Source organism: Cryptomeria japonica, chromosome 10 (assembly GCF_030272615.1).
Source record: "Cryptomeria japonica chromosome 10, Sugi_1.0, whole genome shotgun sequence".
NCBI lineage: Eukaryota > Viridiplantae > Streptophyta > Pinopsida > Cupressales > Cupressaceae > Cryptomeria > Cryptomeria japonica.
The window spans coordinates 483,562,569-483,583,352 of record NC_081414.1 but is presented as its reverse complement, the minus strand read 5'-3'; the positions used below and the strand labels follow the sequence as shown (position 1 = coordinate 483,583,352).

At 35.9% G+C, this 20,784-nt stretch overlaps 1 protein-coding gene across 7 annotated transcripts in view; it reads left to right on the top strand.

Moving 5' to 3' along the window:
- Positions 1-20,784, top strand: part of LOC131039436 (uncharacterized) — a 107,881-nt gene that overhangs the window by 24,673 nt on the left and 62,424 nt on the right. For 6 of the 7 annotated variants that reach the window (XM_059213561.1, XM_057972211.2, XM_057972206.2 and 3 more), the window contains one exon: positions 10,043-10,168. In XM_059213561.1, coding sequence (XP_059069544.1) covers positions 10,058-10,168 — 111 coding nt within the window. In that variant the 5' untranslated portion in view covers positions 10,043-10,057. Of the gene's footprint in view, positions 1-7,037; positions 8,815-8,931; positions 9,214-10,042; positions 10,169-20,784 lie in introns of those variants that run through there. The other variant, XM_059213563.1, reaches the window with a different exon arrangement.

Here is a 20,784-nt window from a genome sequence, read left to right as displayed (position 1 = left end):
AAACTTTCCCAAAAGGCACCTTTAATAACATTAAATGTTATAATTTAACGTTGGCATCATTAATGAAATAAAAGCCTTGTGTTGTGTGCACATAATTAATTAATAATTTGGCCCCCTTCTCATGATGCGTAGACCCTCAAGTTCTAACTTTATATTCACCTTATTAATGATTTATTATTAATTTGGCCACATAATCATTAATTTCTCCCAAAATACTTCATTTCTTTGTGCCATCAGAAATGGGAGTCCACCCTGCTTTTCCCCATGTTACCATACACCCCTGCTATAAATAGAAAAGGTCCTTCTCGAACACCCCAAGACTTACTATAAATAGTAAGTAGAGCAAATGATGTCCAAATGATGCCAAACGAAGACCAAACCGAAGCATTCTAAATACGAGGGTCAGAATGATAGGCTAATCCCATTGAATATCTAATGTCAACAAGAAGGGGACATCACAACTCTGCTTGTGTATTTCACTCCATTAAATAAGTGAGAAGTGACTGTGCTTGTTGTAATTGCACTCCTTTGAATAAGCGAGAATTGATTGTGCTCATTGTAATTTGCACACTCTTGAATAAGCATATAAGTGTTTCCTTTTAGTTCTTGCATAGCATGCTCCATTGAAAAAGTGAAGATATGGCCAGCTCTATTGCCTAGTGTGTTTCTTTCAATGTTGCTGCATTTTACATACATTGTATGCTCTTACCTTGGCCTTCTTGGGAACTGGGTGATTCGAAAGTGATAAGGACATAGCATTGTAGCTCTTGATTTAGTTGACAATTTCAAAAATTTTTTGGGGTTGTTTATTACAAAGGGATATTTATACTCGTGATAATTCATAAATTCAATGACATGTGCTGGTCTTCCTCCTTCCAATAATTCCCAATGGTGGTGATACTTGGCACATCTTTAGTTCCAATATTGACTTGGACTTCCTTGTGCCTTGAGTTGTTGGTTATAGTGTGCGCCATCCTTGCCTTTGTTGGTGACTTTTGCCAACCTCTCTCCTCTGGATGTTTCTATCGCTAGATTGCACAACTCACCCTCTTCATACTCACTATCACTCTGTACCTTTATATTCTATGAACACTTTTTGGCATAAGTTTCTGTACAAGTTTTAGCTTCCTTTCTTGATGCAAATACTCTTTGCTCATAACAAAAACCACACAACACAACTAATTGCAAAATGAACACATTCTTCATTTTATTGGTAACAAACTTGCAAAGCAATTATATCGAATGGCAGACTACAAATATGCAATAAAACTACAAATCTTGGCCTCTCATGCCCCTCATAATTCATCTCTTTCTGTCCAATTTCTTCCCCAACTCTATGCAGCTTCTCATCCTTTAGATCTGCATCTTCTCTCCCCTCTTTTTCCTATCTCCATGCTGCTGTATATCCTATAATTGCAGCCCCATTATCTTTGAATTTCTGTATTTTTCAAAACCCAAATGGGTGCTTCTTTCTCTACTCCTCCCACTCCTTTTACCTTTTCTTCTTCCTTTCCTACGTTTAATCTCTTTTTATTTGCTATTTATTTTGTCTCTCCCATAATTTAAAATGAAGTTTAGATTGCATATTTGTCTTCATTTTCTGTTACAAAATGCATCTGAAAATTATCAAAACACCTTTTTGGGCTCTCAAGAATTTATTTTCTGTCTATTATCAAATTCAAATGCCTCAACTTCTGTATGCAATTGAGAGATGAAGCATAAAGCTATTAAAATCAATAGTTTAATTTCCATAAACTCCATAATACCTTTTCTAAAATATTTTGTCGAAAGTGGTGTTGTGCAAGTACAAAAATTGGGTGTCAACAGGCGAGAAAATTCAAAGTTTTCCTTTTTGCACGAAATTTGGTGAATATGCTTGGAATGTTATACCGAGATCCCTGGTAGAAGGATTTTGCTCCAGCCTTTATAAATTTTTAATATCTTAAAATTTCTTGTAAAATTGCCTACAACATATTATAACTATGATCTGGAAAACATTTGAAATTTGCTAATTTAAACACATGGACATTTTTTTGATGTTGAGAGATGCTTGAAAATACCAAAGCAAAGCAAAATTAAAATAAAACAAACCAACACCTTTTTTTTGGTTGATGTAGGATCGCTTATGGACTCGGATGCTCCTGCATTAGACATGCCGGGTAAGAAGTTTGTGAGAATACCTCACAAAATGGAGTTGAGTGATTTAACCACTCTTCCAGGTTGTAAACAACCTATAGAAAACTTCCACCACTAAAACAGGTACAGTGCAGTACCTCTTCCAACATTTGGCTGGAATAACTCCCCTCTTCTTTTGCCAAATCTGCTCCTCACCTCTTGCAGACCTATGCCCACCATTGACCAACCTCCACTAAATATTCTTTTCTTCATATTCCATCTCATTTATATTATCCTCTGCTGCACCTATGTGCAAATTAAGCATTTCCATTTGCACCTCCTCTGCTTTTACCTCTTCTTCCATACTTACCTCATTTGCATACATCTCACAATCATCTTCATCATCATAAAAATGAAATATGTTATTTATAACCTTTATTTTCTCTAGTTCCTTTGTTGATGTTGCAACTCTTCCTTCTTCACTCTCTGCTGCAATATTTTCGTCTTCAAGTATTGCAACTTCATTTTGCTCCTCAACCTCTGCTGCAATTTCTATTTTAATTTCTCCTTTATGCTCTTTTACTCTGTTGTCTTCTTCCACGCTCACCACCTTATCTGTATGCAAATCAGCATCAACTTTATCATTACAAATTTTTTAAAAATTAAACATTGCTTCTTTCTCCTCTACTTCTGCAACACCACCCATAGCTGCAACCTCTTTCTTTTTCCCTTCCACGCCTTTCCAAAGACATGTTTCTATTGCAACCTCACTCACAACACTCTCCATGTCTTCATATAGATATGTTGCTACAACTTCATCTTCTGCTACAACCTTCTTCTTTGTTGCAATCTCACTGTTTGTTGCAACCTTTTTATCTTCATTTGCACACAGGTTTATCAGCAACCAAACACATGTCCTCTTCTTTCCTCTACTCCACTACTACTCTGGTTTCTCTCAAATTTCTCAACATCCTATTAATTTCAGCCATGTACTCTTTTTCGCTCCTGACAAGAACTGAAATCCCCAAAGGCTTTTTAACAAGAAACCTCATACTTTTCCTCTTATTTGACATTTCGTCAAACATTTCCCACACACTCTCAATCTACAACCTGCACAACCTTACATGTACAAAATAAAATCAATTGTAAGTCCTCTTTCATACTTGCAATAAAATCTCACACACAATCAACTCTATTTTCCACGGCTCGTTCCTCTCAGCCCTCAATTGCTCAGGACTCCTCATACACCTGCAACAATTCTCTTGAGCCTCTCGGGCAACTCTACCACTTCAAACTCCACCCAGAGATCTTGGTGCTAGACTGCCTCACATTTGGCGCTCTGTCTGCATACTCAAAAAAATTGGCTTTGATACCAAATGATGCAAAGACACTTGCTGATAACAAAAACCCATACAACACAACTAATTGCAAAATGAACACATTCTTCATTTTATTGATAACAAACTCGCAAAAAACAAATACATCAAATAACAGACTACAAATATGCAATAAGATTACAAACTTGGCCTCTCATGGCCCTCTCACAATTCATCTCTCTCTCCAGTTTCTTCCCCAACTCTATGCAGCTTCTCTTCCTTCAAATCTGCATCTTCTCTCCCCTCTTTTTCCTATCTCCATGCTGCTGTATATTTTATAATTGCAGCCCCATTATCTTTGAATTCTGTATTTTTCAAAACCCAAATGGGTACCTCTCTCTCTTCTCCTCCCACTCCTTTTACCTTTTTTTCTTCCTTTCCTACGTAGCATCATTAATCTCTTTTTATTTGCTATATGTTTTGTCTCTCCCATGATTTAAAATGAAGTTTACTTTGCATATTTGTCTTCATTTTCTATTACAAAATGATGTATCTGAAAATTATCAGAACACCTTTTTGGGCTCTCAAACAATTTATTTTTTGTCTATTGTCAAATTCAAACGCCTCAACTTCTGTATGCAATTGAGAGATGAAGCATAAAGCTATTAAAATCAATAATTTAATTTCCATCAACTCCATAATACCTTGCTAAAATACTATGTTGAAAGTGGTGTTCTGCAAGTGCAAAAATTAGGTGTTGACAGGGGAGAAATTTCAAACTCCTCCATTTTGCACGAAATTTTGCGAGTATGCTTGGAATGACATACCAAGATAATCGGTAGAAAGATTTTCCTCCAGCCTTTATAAATTTTTAAAATTTTAAAATTTCTTGTAAAACTGGCTGTTGCATATTATAACTATAAAGTAGTCGCAAACTCCTGTGTCCCTACTTGGGCCCGTGTATCCTTGTATCTGAAATGGATACACGTTTGATTTTGTACCCATACATGCCCAAAAAACCTTGATTTCCAACTGTGCCAAATATTATGTGATTTGATTTTTTCAAAATTTGACATAAATCTTCATAAATTTAATATAAAAAATCTTCATTCATGCAATTTAAAAAAAAAAATTGGTATGAACAAAACCTACACCAAATGAGAAGGACAAATGAAATGTTTTTCTATTTCAGCAACCCATCTCTTTGGGTTATCTTCCAATACAACTCTACTATTTTTGCATATTGTAAATTGTTAAATCGACTTATAACTATTTATGTAGCAATTATGTGTCTATATTGCTTTTGAAGTAATGAAAATCTCCTCTAATAACTTAGAAATTTTTGTTAAATATATGTGTATGTGTTTTTTATGAATGTTGTATCCAGTCGTATCCATATTGGGGGTCTTTAAAAATTGCCGTATCTGTATCTGATACCGTATCCATATCTGTGTCTATGCAACTTTGTATAACTATGATCCATCAAACATTTGAAATTCGTTAATTTAAATACATGTGTTGATGTGGCTAAAGTTGCATTGCTAAAACTCTATCCGACCAACACAAAATAGAATGTTCTCGCTGAGTATCCTATCCTCTCTTGTATAAGGAATCCCTAATGCTATTTTAGTTGATCAAAGGGGACAACCTCAAGGTTCCAAATGTTAGTTCTTGACTGCAGGATAACTCAACGGTCGATGTGTTTTATTGGGAGCACAAGGGGCCTTACGTTTACAACAAGCTGATCTGTTGCGATTTTCGAACTGGGGAATAAAAGCAAAGGAGAAGGGTTTAGGAGATCTAAAATTAACAAGACTAGTGTGCGAGTAGACGGATTCAACATAACCGATCCCTTCTTGGCCAAAATAACTCACAACCTCGCAAGAACGGTGCAATCTTCAAGGGGACTTAGAAGATTTTCAGACTGTAGGTGCATGGCTAAGCACCCAATTTTGGCGCAGCTCAGACGGACACTTGCAATTGAACTAAACACAATTTTAATGGCTCAGACTAACCATACACAAGGTTACACAATCAGCATATCCCCAATGGTATGAACTTGAATCCATCAAATACTTGCACACCAAAAAAGATCTATCTAATTGGCTGAAGGAAACCATGCAAACAGACTAAAACCAAGATGATAAACACCAAATCAATGTCCATTATATTGATTTTAGCTGCTATTACAACAATTTCTGCAACATTTCTACTCTATTCCTAACTACTAAATTCTAACCTTCTAACAATCTAACCTATTCTAACTGTCTACAAAAACTCTAACCCCTTACAAGAGAAAGGCCTCTGCCTTTTATAGATTTTACAATTTGAATCGATGGCCAGGATCGACTGCATCCAAGGGCCCTGATCTGCCTTCTAGAAGCTGGCAGCTTTAACCCACGCCTACTCAATTCTCAGTCATCCCCCCAACCATATTCTCAACTACCTACCACTTTTTGGCATTAATTCAGGTCTATCCGGTAGTTGGAGATAACTGACCTGTGTCCCCTCACTTTGAATCCATTAGAGGGGGCCCACAGGTAGCTCTCTTTTTACAATAAACAATTTCAGTTTTTAAACTGATTTTCTGGAATTTCCTCCAGCAGTGTATTTCTAAGAATGCACTTTTTGTAGCACTCTATGTGTTCTTTGTCTTCGGTCTTGCTGGTGGACTTCAACTTTGATTCAGTGGTGATGCGCTTCCTTGTGCTTTGTCTTGCGCTTTGTGGTGCGTTCTTTATTAGCAACGCTTGGGGTTGTCGCTTTGGTCCTGCGCTCCTGCATTTTTGCTTCCTAGCATCAATCTCGACCAAGGTTGCAATTTGCGCTTCAGGTTGTCGTCGGGCTCTTTCAGTGACGTTGTCTTGCAAACAATGAATTTCAACCTGGATTAATCATTTGAAAAAATAAATATTAATCTAACAAATACATTTAACTTTATCCTTAAACCCCCCTTTGTATGAAATTCAGACCCTTTGGCTAAAATGCACGACCTCCTCATTCCCTCAAAATATAATCTAAGGCTGAAATTTTGTTTTCGATGCCTCCTTTTCTAAGTGAACTCGGCCCTTTTATATGAAATAAACAAACCTTTTGTTTGCAAACTTTGAACAAAAATGGCAAACTTTATTAAACGACCCCTTTCATTTTGGTATAAAATTCGGCCTTCTGGAGAAAAATGTGCGATTTTAGTTTTGCATTTCGGTTTGCAAGCCAAGTTCGCACAACTTGAGTTTGCTCTGTTCGATTTTGAGAGCTTCTAGTTGAACTTTTCAACTTCGGCCTTAATGGGGTTTTAGCGACTTTTCAACTTTTTCGCCAATTTCGGGCTAAAGCTTAACTTTACGAATTTTCTCTTTCCTCCCTTTTCGGCCCTTTAAATGACTTTGCACGATTTAGGAGATTTGGCCAACTTCGGCCAGAATGGTCAAAATGTGAGATTTTGCGTTAAGACGTTTTTCCCTGTTTCAATTTCGGCCCAAATGCATGACCTTATACTTTTTCGGCCTAGAAACTAGGTTTGCAAACTCGTGATTTTGATGTTTGAAGCTTTTCGGCTAAGAAAGAAGACCCTTCGCACGACCTTAGTGATTTTCGTCTGAATGGGGATTTTTGTGCGAATGTCTTTGTTGAGGCTTTTTTGGCTCATCATGGCTTTGCGCGAGTTTGTTCTTCTTTGTTCATTTTCGGCATTTGAAGCGATTCTGTGCGATTTAGGGTTTGATAACCTTTCGGCCATTTCACTGTAATCGCGCGATTTTCGGCTCCTTAGCTTTAAACGCCCATTTACTTTGCTTCAAAACTCGGGTATTTTCCTCTTGAAGTGAGCAGATTTTTACAAGGAAATGCCCAAGTTTCATTTTCGGGCTTTGTGAGCATTTCGAGAATATTGACTCTTTTTGCAAGTTCGTGTATGATAGAGAAAATGTGCGATTTTACTTGGTTTCTAGCCTTTTGTTTCATGAAACTTCGGCTTCATTAAACTTTTTGCATGATTTGCACTAGCCTTTGAACTCGGCCTTGAATGTTTTTAAACTCCCTCTCTCTAACTAGGCGTTTGGAAGAAACTCGGGCTTAGGAGGAGAATGCAAGATTTTGATCTTTGATGCCCTTCGCCCAGCGATATCAGGATTTCCTTCGGCTTTTTGAGGGTGTTTATGAAGGGATTTCACATATGATCATTCTCGGGGCTTCTATCGGTATTTTCTGAGTTCCTGGAAGGCGACATGATTTGTCTTGACTCTTCATCACCTGAACACAAATTCGGGATTCTACTGGCCTCAGGCTGTTCGGCTTTAACACGGAGCATTTACCTTCTCTCTTTACGCAGAGCAATGGGCATAATCCAAAAAAATTAGGGGTCCCCTGTCACAGACGGGGATGTGGTGCAAAATGCACAACAACATGGACATTTTTTTTGATGTCGAGAGATGCCTAAAAATACCAAAGCAAAGCAAAATTAAAATAAAAGAAACCAACACTTTTTTTTTTGGTTGATGCAGGATCGCTTATGGACCCGGATGCTCCTGCATCATTTCTTTCTCCATTGTTGTCTCGCCCTTTGACACAATTCAGTGACTTGCTCCCTAAGTCCTCATCAAATAACTGTTGCAGCCCTGAAGGTCTGTCACGATGAAATTTACTCAATTTATTAGAAATCTAAGCCTGATCATTAAATAGTACAGCCTATAAACTGATTAGAGCCAGATTGATACTGGGAACATGATCTTTAAATTGAAATATCTGCTGAAAGTCTTCTTTTAGCTGGTGCCAGCTTGAAATGTCTTGGCATGTCTCCTTGTGGACATACCACACAATTGAAGCCCAACAATGTAAACATGAACTTTACACATTAATTCCTTGTAAGGGACAAAACACACTCACAAACAATAACATATACGCAACATTAGTGCCCGACAAATTATTTGTGTTGTATAATGCATAAGATCATAATTTTCTGTACTGAGGTTTAAAGATGACAGTTTCTCTCATACCTATCAAGACATGTTGAGGAGGTCTATTCTCATTGAGTACGACCATCGTGCCTTGAACACGAGTTTACTTTTCTGTGAATTCTCAGATATCTGCTCATGGAATCAACACAGATCATATTGTCATTGAATTATAGCGGTAAATATAATTCCATGCTTATGATCAATAGCTGAAGCTCTCCCTTATTATGAACATAATTTAATACTTTTAATTTGATCCTGTAAAAATTCATCGATTTTCTCAATTTGTAATGCAGCTACAGTACTGTGTTGATCTCCTTGTTTCTGATTCGTTTTCAGTGAGCACGTCAGATAATGACTGATGGTCATGGTTTCCTCCTCATTGCTGGGATAGCGGCTGCCACTATATGACCGATCACTCTCGGTTTGTTGTAAATATCTTCAAATCCCATTGCATGTCCACCACTTACATTCAGGACAAAACAGAGCTCGTATCCTTGTTGATGAAGCCACCTGCAAGGCTTCAACCCCTTTTGATTTTGATGCAGGTCATGTGGATCTGCAGAGAGCGATGAACTGGGGTCTGATTTATGATCTGACTCTGGATAACTATGCAAAGTTCTTATGCAGCTTTGATTATTCAGAGAAATCCTCAAAGATTAATACTCATCAGCCTGTTATAAGCTGCCCTATTCTGAAAACTGAAGCTAGAAATCTTAACTACTCCCCTTTGTGGCAATCTTTGATCAGAATCATTCCTCTAAACTGTCCATTGAGTTCATGAGAACAGTTACCGGTGTGGCTTCAGAGCTCTCAACTTATTTGGACTGGTAGGCCATAGGAGGATTTTATTTTATCATTTGAAGATAAGAACTGTAAATGTCTACTAAATTCTATTAATTTCTGTTACTTTTTTGAGTTCGTTATTAGTTTTGATTATTGAAACTGTCAAGTAAAACACAATTTTGAATTTGCTGCAGGTTCCACACACAATTGTTAAAAAAATTATGAATATTTCCCAGTAGTCAAAACTTCCCTAGAAAAATACAGCATTCTTTTAGACATGCATTTGATTAACAAAATTGACAAAAGTGAGAATCTCGACTTTGGAATTCTTAATCTGCTAAGTATATTCAAGACGGAACTCACTAAAGAGCTTAACAGTAGTCCTGGACTGATACCACGTGCTGAATTGTTTAAATATGTGATCATTCTGAGAAAATCTCAGGGATTTTCATTTTTATTTTTATTTTACTGTTAAATCCATATTTTTAAATTTTTTATCTGATTATTACATTGGATACTCCGTGGGGTTACATATTAATTTTGGTATAACTTTCATGTTTTGCTTTCTGCCCTTTGCAAGCAACAAAATTGCCACAACACTCTTGAATTTTTCAAAAAACTGCCTTGGAGCAAATATGAATATGCTTGGCTCTTAAACATTTTTCATCTGATGGATGTTGATGTTCAATTGACAAGGAAGATTATTGTCCTCAGTGTTTAGTTATGTAAAATCTTTTGTGAGCATTTGTATCAGTTTTGTAATCTTAACCTAGGGAAAAATTCATTTGCTTTTTCCTGTCATTGTCATTACTTGTGAATACATTTGTTCATATCGTCTTGAGAAGATTTTTAATAATAATTTTTATCTTTCAGGGAAATCTTGGCACAATGTTCTTTTTAAGTCTGCTTGAGCATACAATTCGCATTCCAGCACAGACCCTCAATATTCGTCTAGATATAGCTATTTTCCAGGAACTTCAAAAGCTTTTTGTTGATAAGGTTTTTCCCATAACTTTTAATTTTTTCAAAGTTGAATATGCACTTTTCTTAGGGTGGATGTTTTTGGCAACCAAAGTAGGCGTTTAAATTGTAAGTTACATTACTTTTGGTTATGAAGTCCCTACTTGAAACAGAGCATTGAGGGAAACTCTTGGTGACTAGTATCACATTTAGATGGCAAATTTGAACGATCTGGCTAGGAATATTAGTAAAACTATACTCTGCAAAAGAATCTTTTAGAAAAACTTAAGCAAGATCTTAACTTCTGCATATATAATTTTCTACTTAATGGAAATTGTTGTATTCTACGTGATGCAAATCCCTAAAGAGGGGCTAAAAGGTAGATGCAATATGCCTAAAATAAAAGAGGATAAGGCGCAGCTGACTCAACAAATACGAGAATCTGTTCTTTGAGAAATGCTGAGAATGTCTTTTATTAGTTTTCATATTGTGGTTTGGTTTGATTAAAATGATTTGTGGAAATTGATGATTGTTGAATACATAGTACAAAAACTTGAACTTGATTCTTTCATAAATTCATAGCTAGGAAAATAGTTGGAAAACTGCTTAAGCCTTAAATCCACAGCAATGACAAAATTAAAAAAAGAAAAAAGAAAAAGGAGTTTTACTGCTAGCTATATAAAGTTTGTGAAGAAAGCTTAGCCAAAAACTAGCCAAAATTCAATATTCACCGATAAGATTTTGATGAGTTATTGGGCAAGTATTTACCATCAATACTCACCGATAAGATTTTGATGAGTTATTGGGCAAGTAACTTACCAATAACTTGCTGTTTGGTGACTGACAAGTACTTGTGAGTTGCAAGTTACAAGGTTTTTGAATTATAGTTAAATAATTTAAAGAGGTACAATGTAGGCATGGAACATGAACATGTAGATTGATGTCTAGACTTTAATAATCAATTTGATGTAATGGACCTTATATCATAATGTTACAAACACATTAAATACTTGATGATGGTTTTTGTAGAAACAAAAAGACAAATAAATACCACATCAGGAGAAAATTTTCCTCGTCTAGAATAGAAATGTGAGGCAGCTTCCAATATTTTGGACATTTTTCACCATGAAAGATGGTTCATCTAGCCTAGAAGAGTCTACTTGAGCTTTGAAATTCACTTGTTGGATACAACTTGGCAAATTAAGAGGAACAAATTAAGAGGAAGTGTGCACAATTTTAAATATTTGGAGAAATATAGAAGATAGAATAGGAATAAACTACTTGTTATAATAGAGGTGATACATAATATAACCTGGTCGAAGGATGTATGATGAAGTATATGAAATAAAGAAGTGCAACTAATGGGTGAATAATATTTGTAATGGCTATTTGAAGTGGCCAAGGAATTGAGATTTATAAATTAGAATGATGTTGACCAACATTCAAGTTTTGTCCGAATGTACTAAAAAAAACTCTATAATAGGAGGTTGGTTAGTTTTATTGTAGAGGATGAAGCACCCTATTTTTTCTAAGATTGGCATTGTGATAAAAAGACAACCATTTTGATGTTGGATCATAGGCAAACCACTTATGAACCCATTGAAATGGATTCACATGGTAGAGGCATTGATTTTGATTGAGTTTGGTTGCATACATAATACTTGCTAATAATACTGATATTATTTTGAATGGTGAGGCAATAGCTCTTAAAAGGTCTTTTGGGTCCCAAATTGTTCTTCATAAGAGGAACAATTTACCTATAGTGATTTCTCACTTCATTTCAAACTTCACAGTTTGGCCTTTGTTTTCCATGTTTTGAGATGGCATAAGTGAAAGGTCCCCTTGGGTGAAGTTTAAACTCTTGTGATTGTAACAACCAAAAACTTAAACAAAGAAATGCAATAACTGAAATAACATCTAAGAAAGAATTTACAACTAACATTTACATTTCAGCTGAAAAAGAAACAGTTAAATAACTAACTAACTAACTAACTTCATCAGAAAGAGAAACTAACTGCCAAAAGAATTACTTATTCTAATTCAACTAAGAAGGAAAAGATGAGTTTAGAGATTACATAGAAATGTACTTCTTGCTGATAATAGATGCAAACCTCGACATAACATGGGAGATGGAGAGCATCATCAAGAGCTTTACCACCCAACCATAGACTGTAAGTCTCCCATGCCTCTTCCTCTTGGAAGGGCTTGACCCTTCACGAGGGTAGCAAACTAAGGATAGATCAATTACCATTTAGCCATCTGAGCCTGGTGTTTAGAACCTACACAAGCTAGCCGGTCACACACTATAGTTACCCCCTAACTAACATGACTCTCTGGCTAGTGGTGTATCTGGTTCAAGTGAACTGATGGTTGCATGCCAACTGCAGCGCCACCTTGGCCAAGGATTCTTACTATAAGCACGATAATGTGTTGTCAGTGTTCACAACCCTTACTTGGCTTGATGAAGGTTTGCTACAGACTTTCAAACACAACAATATAGTTCAACTAACCAAGGAAAAACCCACTGGTTTACCATTCACAAAAACAACTAACAAATAGTTATAATGACCTTCTAAGTACTATGATTTGTCATTCAACTTATTGCAAGATACCATGTTTTATCTAGACCTTTTGACACGATTCAGACTATGCTCACGGATAGAATTAAGCAATTCATTTAATGTGATACTGAGGATTACAAAAAGGGCAAAAGATAGATAAGCATGCTATTCCTTTGTTTTACTTCTTCACTAAAGAAAATAAAACTAACATTGGACAAGAATTCATAACATCCATTTACATTTTTTATATTTAAGATAGTTCACTTTTAAGAATTCAGACATTATGAAACTTTGTCTAAAAACAGTTACTATTACTAATAGAATATCCCACATTTAATAATCATAAGTTAAGTATTGAGACTTGGTTAGTTTGACTGCAGTACCATGGAATAGGTATGCCGATCAGATCTAATGCTCATTATATTCACAAGCCGATCTCACACTAATGTTCATTGAGTTAAAAAAAAAAACATTCGAAAACAAGAACGGAGGTAGGAATTCCTTCAAGCTCCTATAACTCATATTTAAAACGAAGTATTGAATAACATATGTTAAGCATTAAACAGAGATAAGCTAGAGAGGGACTCGTGTCTGGCAATGAAGTTCCGAAATTTCACTAAGCCTTGTTGTAGAGCGAGCAAGAGACAATTCCAAATGAGACTAATAATGCACTGCGATGCAATCCTAGAGCATTGACGGAATGCCAACCTCCAGTGATCAAAGATAATCTTTATTTTTCCAAATAGAATAATGTGTTACAATGTATTACAAAATCCGTAACTCTTCCCTTCAACCTTACTAGAATGAGTGCTTCCTTAAAAGAATGCTTCCCAAAATTCATAACTACCCTGCCTAGCTCAGGAATGACTATAAATAATAAATGCAATATGGGGACTATCGTCCCAAGAAAAGGAAATATGATCTCAATAAAATTGAACAAGACAGCTTGCGAAAAAGGTGATAGCGTTAACGTTACAAAGGAGGGAACTTGCCTCATTCAAAGGCTTCAATGTAAATAATTGCTTCCGATATGCCTGTCGGTGATTGATAGTTACTACATCTGTGGCATACCTTTCAAGAATAATTAAATGCTCCCTTCATATAGCTCAGAGTATATACATATCTATACGCGTGCATTCCAACTACGCTCATGTGTAAATATGTATATAATTTGGAAGTATGTAGCGTCAAAACTTAAGGCATTCAATCGGAATGGAGTTCATACACATACACATACACATACACATACACATACATATATACATATACATATACATACATATACATGTATATATACATATACATACATATATACATAAACACATATACATAATTTAGTTCACGAATGACTTAATAAGAAAAAATAGTGATTTATAACAAAGATACATAACCACTCAAGCAACACTCGTGACGTCCGAGTAAACATTGACCAACAACTTAACATATAGGACAAGATAGACACTTCTCCACCTGGTGACGACCAAATAGGAACACAACTTATCTCCCGGCTTAGGGTTCAATGGGAATTGATCTTTTCCAAAGTCTGCAATCCTTTCCTTGATGATACTCTCCCTCCATCCTGAGGGTGTCACGTTTCCTGCAACCACTTGGTTACATGAAAACCAGTTAGTCAAATCTTAACCATAATAACTAAATACATAAAATATCAATAACAGAATAAATTCCTTACTTAATTTCCAATTATTACGAGTTTCAATCATAGTGAAAGCAAATACGATAATATTGATTAAGTAATCACAAAAACATAATAAGCATTATTCCAAAGTCAGGAAAAAAGGGATGTAACAGCGAACCATTAATTCCATTTATCTAGTGATGCATAGGCAGTGTGAATCTTTTTGTGCTTTTCGCTCAAGAGTCACTATGCTATTGGTTTTCACTCTATAATGGGGCCCTCAATAGGTTGTATCGGTTTGTAGCACATAGTGATAAATGTCTCAAGTGACAGTATGGTAGTTTGATTGGCTTGTAGGAATCCAAAATGAGTGAAGGCATCCTTGTTTTGAATGCTTTATTGAATCTTCAAGTCATTGGCTTGTAGGAGTTGAAGGAAGCTATAAGGGAAAAGCACAATAAGTGCTTGTTAGCAGTTCAATCAGTCTTAATCAATGTCCCATGATCTTTGAATCTAGATTCCAGCCTAGTTGCAATGGAGGGAAAGACACAAAGCAGCTGTCATGAGCATTTACTTACCTTAGCAACTTGTAGATCTTCATGAGTGCATGCTAAAGAATGTTTGAATATGAATTAAGAATTAAGATTGGATTTTGATGATCAAATTAACCATTGACACATTCAAAGCATCACCTACGGCTCTATAAATTCAGAGCATTCAACCACTCCCACTGTAGACAACCAGGAATATTGATGGTTGTATGCATCAAATGAGAAATATTCTTTAGAGCCAAATCTTTTGTATCTCACCTATTGCTAAGTACTCATGTGCTAAGAAAATAACATTTAAGGAAGGGCAATCCATTGCTCCATTTGCATGTTATTGCATTGCTTGAGGCAATTGATTATCATATAGAAGTTCATGCAATTTAAAAAAGGATTTGATTTTTATGACATTTATTGATGTTGACCATTTTTAAAGAACCTTGAATATCTCCATAACTAGATGAGCTCCACAAGAGTCAATAATTAAAAGCCAAGACAGTTAATTCTTGTTAGAAGATTTTTTTTAATATTTATAAACTTGACTTTGAGTTGGTGTTGTCATAAGAGGTCCATACTAACTCATAGACATTATAGACATGTTTTAAGAAGTGGCTACATGCTAGGATATTATTAAGATATAAAATGTCAACCATTTAAAGGAATGGCTGCAATACATTGTTGATGTATCACATGAAAGCAAGTGGAATATGAGTCCAATAGTCATTAATACAAATTCAAAGAGCTCAAATTTTGTTTGAGGCATTTTTTGCATCATTATGCTTCATGCAAATGTGTTGGTGGTTGGAGGATAAGTTAATCTTGTGAAGTATTTTGGCCTTCTAGTTGATCAAGAAGATCATGTATTGAAAGAAGAGGATACTTGTTTCTATCAAAGATTTTGTGCATTCATTTTCCTTTTTCGAAGCTATAGAGTTGAGGATTGGGAAGAATCTTGTCCTTATCTATCAACTATCAACTATTTGAATTATTATACCAATTCTACTATTTCCATTATTGTCTATAGATAGGTTGATTAGGCAATTGTGATATTTTTATAAACTTAAGAGGTTATTTTTACAACTTTATGGACCCTTTTTGATTATATAAACTGAATCCATTTTTGATTATATAAACTGAATCTTTTTTAGTTGTTAGCCAAGTTAACTCTTGCGTTGGTTGAAGAAAAAGTTGGCTGGTGCAATAGCACCCATAGGTCTATCATGCCTCCAGGAGTCAAAGTTTGAGATTTTGTCTTGTTTTGTGTTGTTTCATGTTAAATAAGGTTATTTTAGACCATTAATGATCATTTGGAGTCATTTGGAAGTTTGTGGGTCATTTGGTCAGAAATTGTAAAAATTGCTCAAACAGTTGTCAAACAACTTTTGTAAAAGTTGTCAAATTGATGTACTTGTTAAGCATAACGATTGATGGGTCGGTTGAGGTAGTTATCTCAATGAAAATGTTTTTAAATGCCACCCAAACTTGAATTTGAGGGTTGGAGAGGGCATAGATGTAATGTCCCCTTTTCCGCTCTAGTTTGTTTTGGGGACTGTTGGCCAATCTCGAGACTCGTTGGTTAGTTAGAAGCAAAATTAGGGTTTCCTATTTTTTAGGAGGATGCTTTGACAATTTTGGTGGCTTGCATGTTGGAGTTTTACATTTTTGATTCTGGATTCTTTCTGGGTTTTCAAAAAGCTTTGCAATGATGGTACATGCGTAGCAATCAGTGGAGTTTGGTAAACTTACTATTTTTAGTAAGTGGGGTGAGGACAACTTATTTTTTTGGGTTTTTCTGGTTTTTCAGAGTGCCTCGCGATGGTGTGACATGCAAATGAATCTAAAGACTTTTCCGGACTTACTATTTTTAGTAAGTTGCGATGGCTGCTTAGAATGTGGTTAAAATGCTTTTGGACATACTATTTTTAGCAATATGCTATTTTTGGCAATGCAATTTTTGGTAGGTTTCATTGGTCCAGTTCAGAGGCTATTTCTAGCAGTGCAGTTTTCAGTACTTTTAGCCTTTAGTTCACTATGGCAGTTGTTCAGCACATGGAAAGAAGTATTTTTAATATATTTTAATGCCCCCCCTTGGCCTAGGCGTATGACTTATGTATTTTTGGTTATGATTTAAGGGGACGACTTGAGGTGATAAAGTATTATTTTATGTCATAAGGTTGGGCAATTTATTGTTGAGGAAAAACATTTTATAAAGTGAAATATTAATAAGGCAAGATGGACGCCTTATGGGGAAATAAGTTAATTTTATAATATATTTCACTTATCTACCTTGGATGCCATATTATTATTTTATTGTCATTTTTATAAAGTATATTTTGCTTCTATGTGAAGGTCAACTTGGAAAGGAGGGGAAATGAAATGCAAATTTCAAATTAAGGTGAAATTAGTGTGCATTTGGGTTTGGCGTCCATTTGGAGGGAATGTGAATTTGAATTTGGAGACACCAAGGTTATAAATTAGAGTGCTGGGCTCTTGTTTTGGTATCCATGAATATTTGCAATGAAGTGCTGCCGAATTTGTGCCAGACTTGTGCTTCGAAGTTGAGAGCTTCCTAGTTTGTGTCAGTTTTGTGCTTGAGAGATAGCACCTAGTTGTTGGAGAGCCTATTTCTCATCTAGAGGAATAGAATGAGCTTCATTGGGATGAATTTTTCTATTATATTTTCAGTTTTCTGAGTGTTAGTGTGATTTTTTATGTTACTGGTTTGTCTATGGTTGAAGTAGTTATTTGAGCATATCTCCCTGCCTGATTGTCTGATCATTCTGGGTATTGGCTCGTTGGATTCCTCTCTGCTAGGCATCCCTTTTTGTTAAGTTTCATGAGTTATTGCGAAGAGTTGAATTTTTAAGGCAGATTGCCCCTCTCCAAACAGGCCGTACCATGCTGGAAGTGACCTTGGGATGCATGCATCAAAATTTTGAAGGCTGTTTGGATTAGTTTGCTGGTTGTGACTTGGGCGTCCCCTTCCTAGCTCTCTTTTGCCTCTGATTTGGAGCTTTCCAGAGGTGTTTTGGAGGAGATATGAACTTCATTGTGCCACTGGTCTATTTTTTGGTGTTGCTGGTGTGTTATTTTCAGATTTGGTAAAGTGATCTTTTGGCTTGCATTTTCCAATATTCATTTTTGCAGCTATTTGAGTATCTTTTTGAATCTCTTAGAGATTGGAGCTTGATGTACTGACAAGTATTTTGCAGAGTTGCCATTGTAAGACTGTATTCAGTAGTATTGAAATAGTCCATTTTTATTGCTGCACTATACTTATTGTATCGTCCACTGCACAAGTGGAAGAGGCTGGCTTGCTGCCTATCTCTATTCTATTTTGTACTCCTATCCTCCCGCTGAATAAGTGGTTGAGTGATAGTTGTTTATTTCCAGTCCTCCTGTTGAATAAGTGGTTGAGTGATTGTCTTGTTTAATTTCAGTCTTCTGGGATTTGTAATTGGCTGGTTATACTGCCAAGTAGTTGTTAATTTCCAGCATTTCTTTATCGCGCTGAAAAGTGGAAGTGGCTGGTCCAACCGCCAATATGTATTGCTCTCAGTATTTCATTATGCTAATTCTAATGGGTGAAATTATTGTGTAAAAACTGAAAACATTTGTGGGGGACATTTCAGTGGTATGAAAGTGTAAGTTCCTGCTATGCTGTGCCCTTGCTACAGTTATGCATCCTTCTTTATAACTGAGAGAGAAAACAGATACATAATAAGATGACTACGGAGAAATCTATATCTGAGTTGATACAAGAATTGACCATGCTTATGAGAGATCCTAACATTAAAAGGGCATACTCAACAAGTGCTGCAAAATCCAAATGTTTGGATGGGAAGGCTGCCTTGACATATGAAGAATGTGTGACAGAGCCTCAAAATACTCCCTCAGACTTGCATGTGATTGGAAATAATGATGATTGGTTTGATGAAAAGAACAAAACAGCAGTTCTGAAGCCTAATTCAGATTCATTCAATGATGGTCTTGAGACTAATGAGTTCACTCATGAAGAGCATGTTGAGGGTAGTTTTGGTGGTGTTGTAGAATCAGCTCATGAAAACTTTCATGGTGATGATATTTATAATGATTTGGATGAGTTCGTATCTAATCATGTTGAAGAGTTGGTGTTGGAAAATTTCCCACTTGTTGCTGTCCAAACTTAGCAAGAGTTTTCACAAGAGGATTTTATGATGAGTAAACAAGAAAACCTCTTTGGTATGCTTGTCACTATCAATGATAAGGACAAAAATATGCCTAGTCATGGTGAGCACATTGAAGGCAAAGATGATACAGTTTTCCGAACAGCTACCATTGAAGACTCTTTACCACATTACGAAGTTGGTGACATGGGTGGTCTTGAGTTTGATTATCAAACTAATACCTTGGAGAGAGATACTTATGAAGATGCCAGTTTTAGTGAGTTAGGAGATGACCTCTTCAAAGGGTCAACACTCCAAGAGGAGTACAGTGAGCACATTCTAACATATCTCAAAGTTTCGGACCATTTCATGAATTTATGATTGAGTTTTAAATGACTGTCCGAAGAGGACAGATTATGATAGTGTTAGGAGAAGTAGGAATTAGGAGATGTCAAAATGCATTTGAAGGTGTCAAATTGTATTCGGGGTTGGAAAATGATGGGATTCACTCAAGGAGTATGTGAGAAGCCTTCCAAGTCAAAGGTTGGGTGATTGAAACAAGTTGTAATTGAAAGATCTTAAATCATTGAAAGAGTTGTCTTCCCTAGTTTGAAAAGAGTAAGAAATTCAATGACAGAATATTGTTGCACCATTGTAGGTCACCATAAGGAGTCTTTATGATCTTTTATGCCCTATAATAGGGCTGTACATTTCACCTAAAGTGCCCAATACAGATGTGTTCAAAGGTTCCAAAGTAAGCCCAAAGGTAGTGGTCTAGGAAGAACACATAGGTTGCACCTATGTTGGAATTGTTGAAACCCTTGATCAAGTTTGTGTTTTAACTAATGTGAAAGTCATTTTCTCTGCATTATTGGCACACAATCATTTCTAGCATGACGTGTAATGCCCCGTCCATAGGACCAAGGCAAAACTTGACATAACAACTTTTTATTTATTGCTAAAACAAGAACATTTAGATGTTCAACTTGAGACAAGGGTATATGACATTTTCATTTTGCCATACACTAAATAATTTGCATTTCAAATTACGATACAACAATTTAATATTTACATGATTTCCTTAGTAATAACAATGTAGTTGGGGATTATAAATCTCACCAACAAGATATTCCTATAGTGAGATTACCATAACCATATAATTCATTACTCCCTTACTCTCTTAAGTTTTTGCTGAATGCAGATCTTTCAAAGTTCACACGAGTTAGGGTTACGAATGCAATTTGGGGCCTAGTCCTTTTGACAATAGAGAGGGGGAGAGATTTTTTATTTCAAATCAAAGCAACACACGCTAAGCAAGATCCATCACGCAACACAACTATCTATACTAAAAGAGGCTCAAGGCACAATTATTTTCACTAGATACTTCATTTGTTATTAAAGAGGGAGGAATTTTCCATTTCTTAAATAGTAAAGCATGTAAACATGATTTCATCATAACACACCATCTTTTTAATACAATTACATCAATCACATGAGGGCATTTACTACGAACTAACATGTTCACCCATTTCTTTAGTTATCATCTTTTACAACCATCATTGGAGTTGGTCTCTTCTATGTAATTAGTGTCTTTAAGTATTCCTTGGTACGGATTGGAGGTTGAGGACTCCTTCAACCTATCATTTTGAGGTGTCATGAGAGAGCATGATTGTGAGTTGCACCTCACCATCCTTTTGATGGTGTTATTTCTCCCTTATAGGTCTGTCATGGTGGATTTGTCCCTTGATTGTTCTATTTTCTGCTAGTA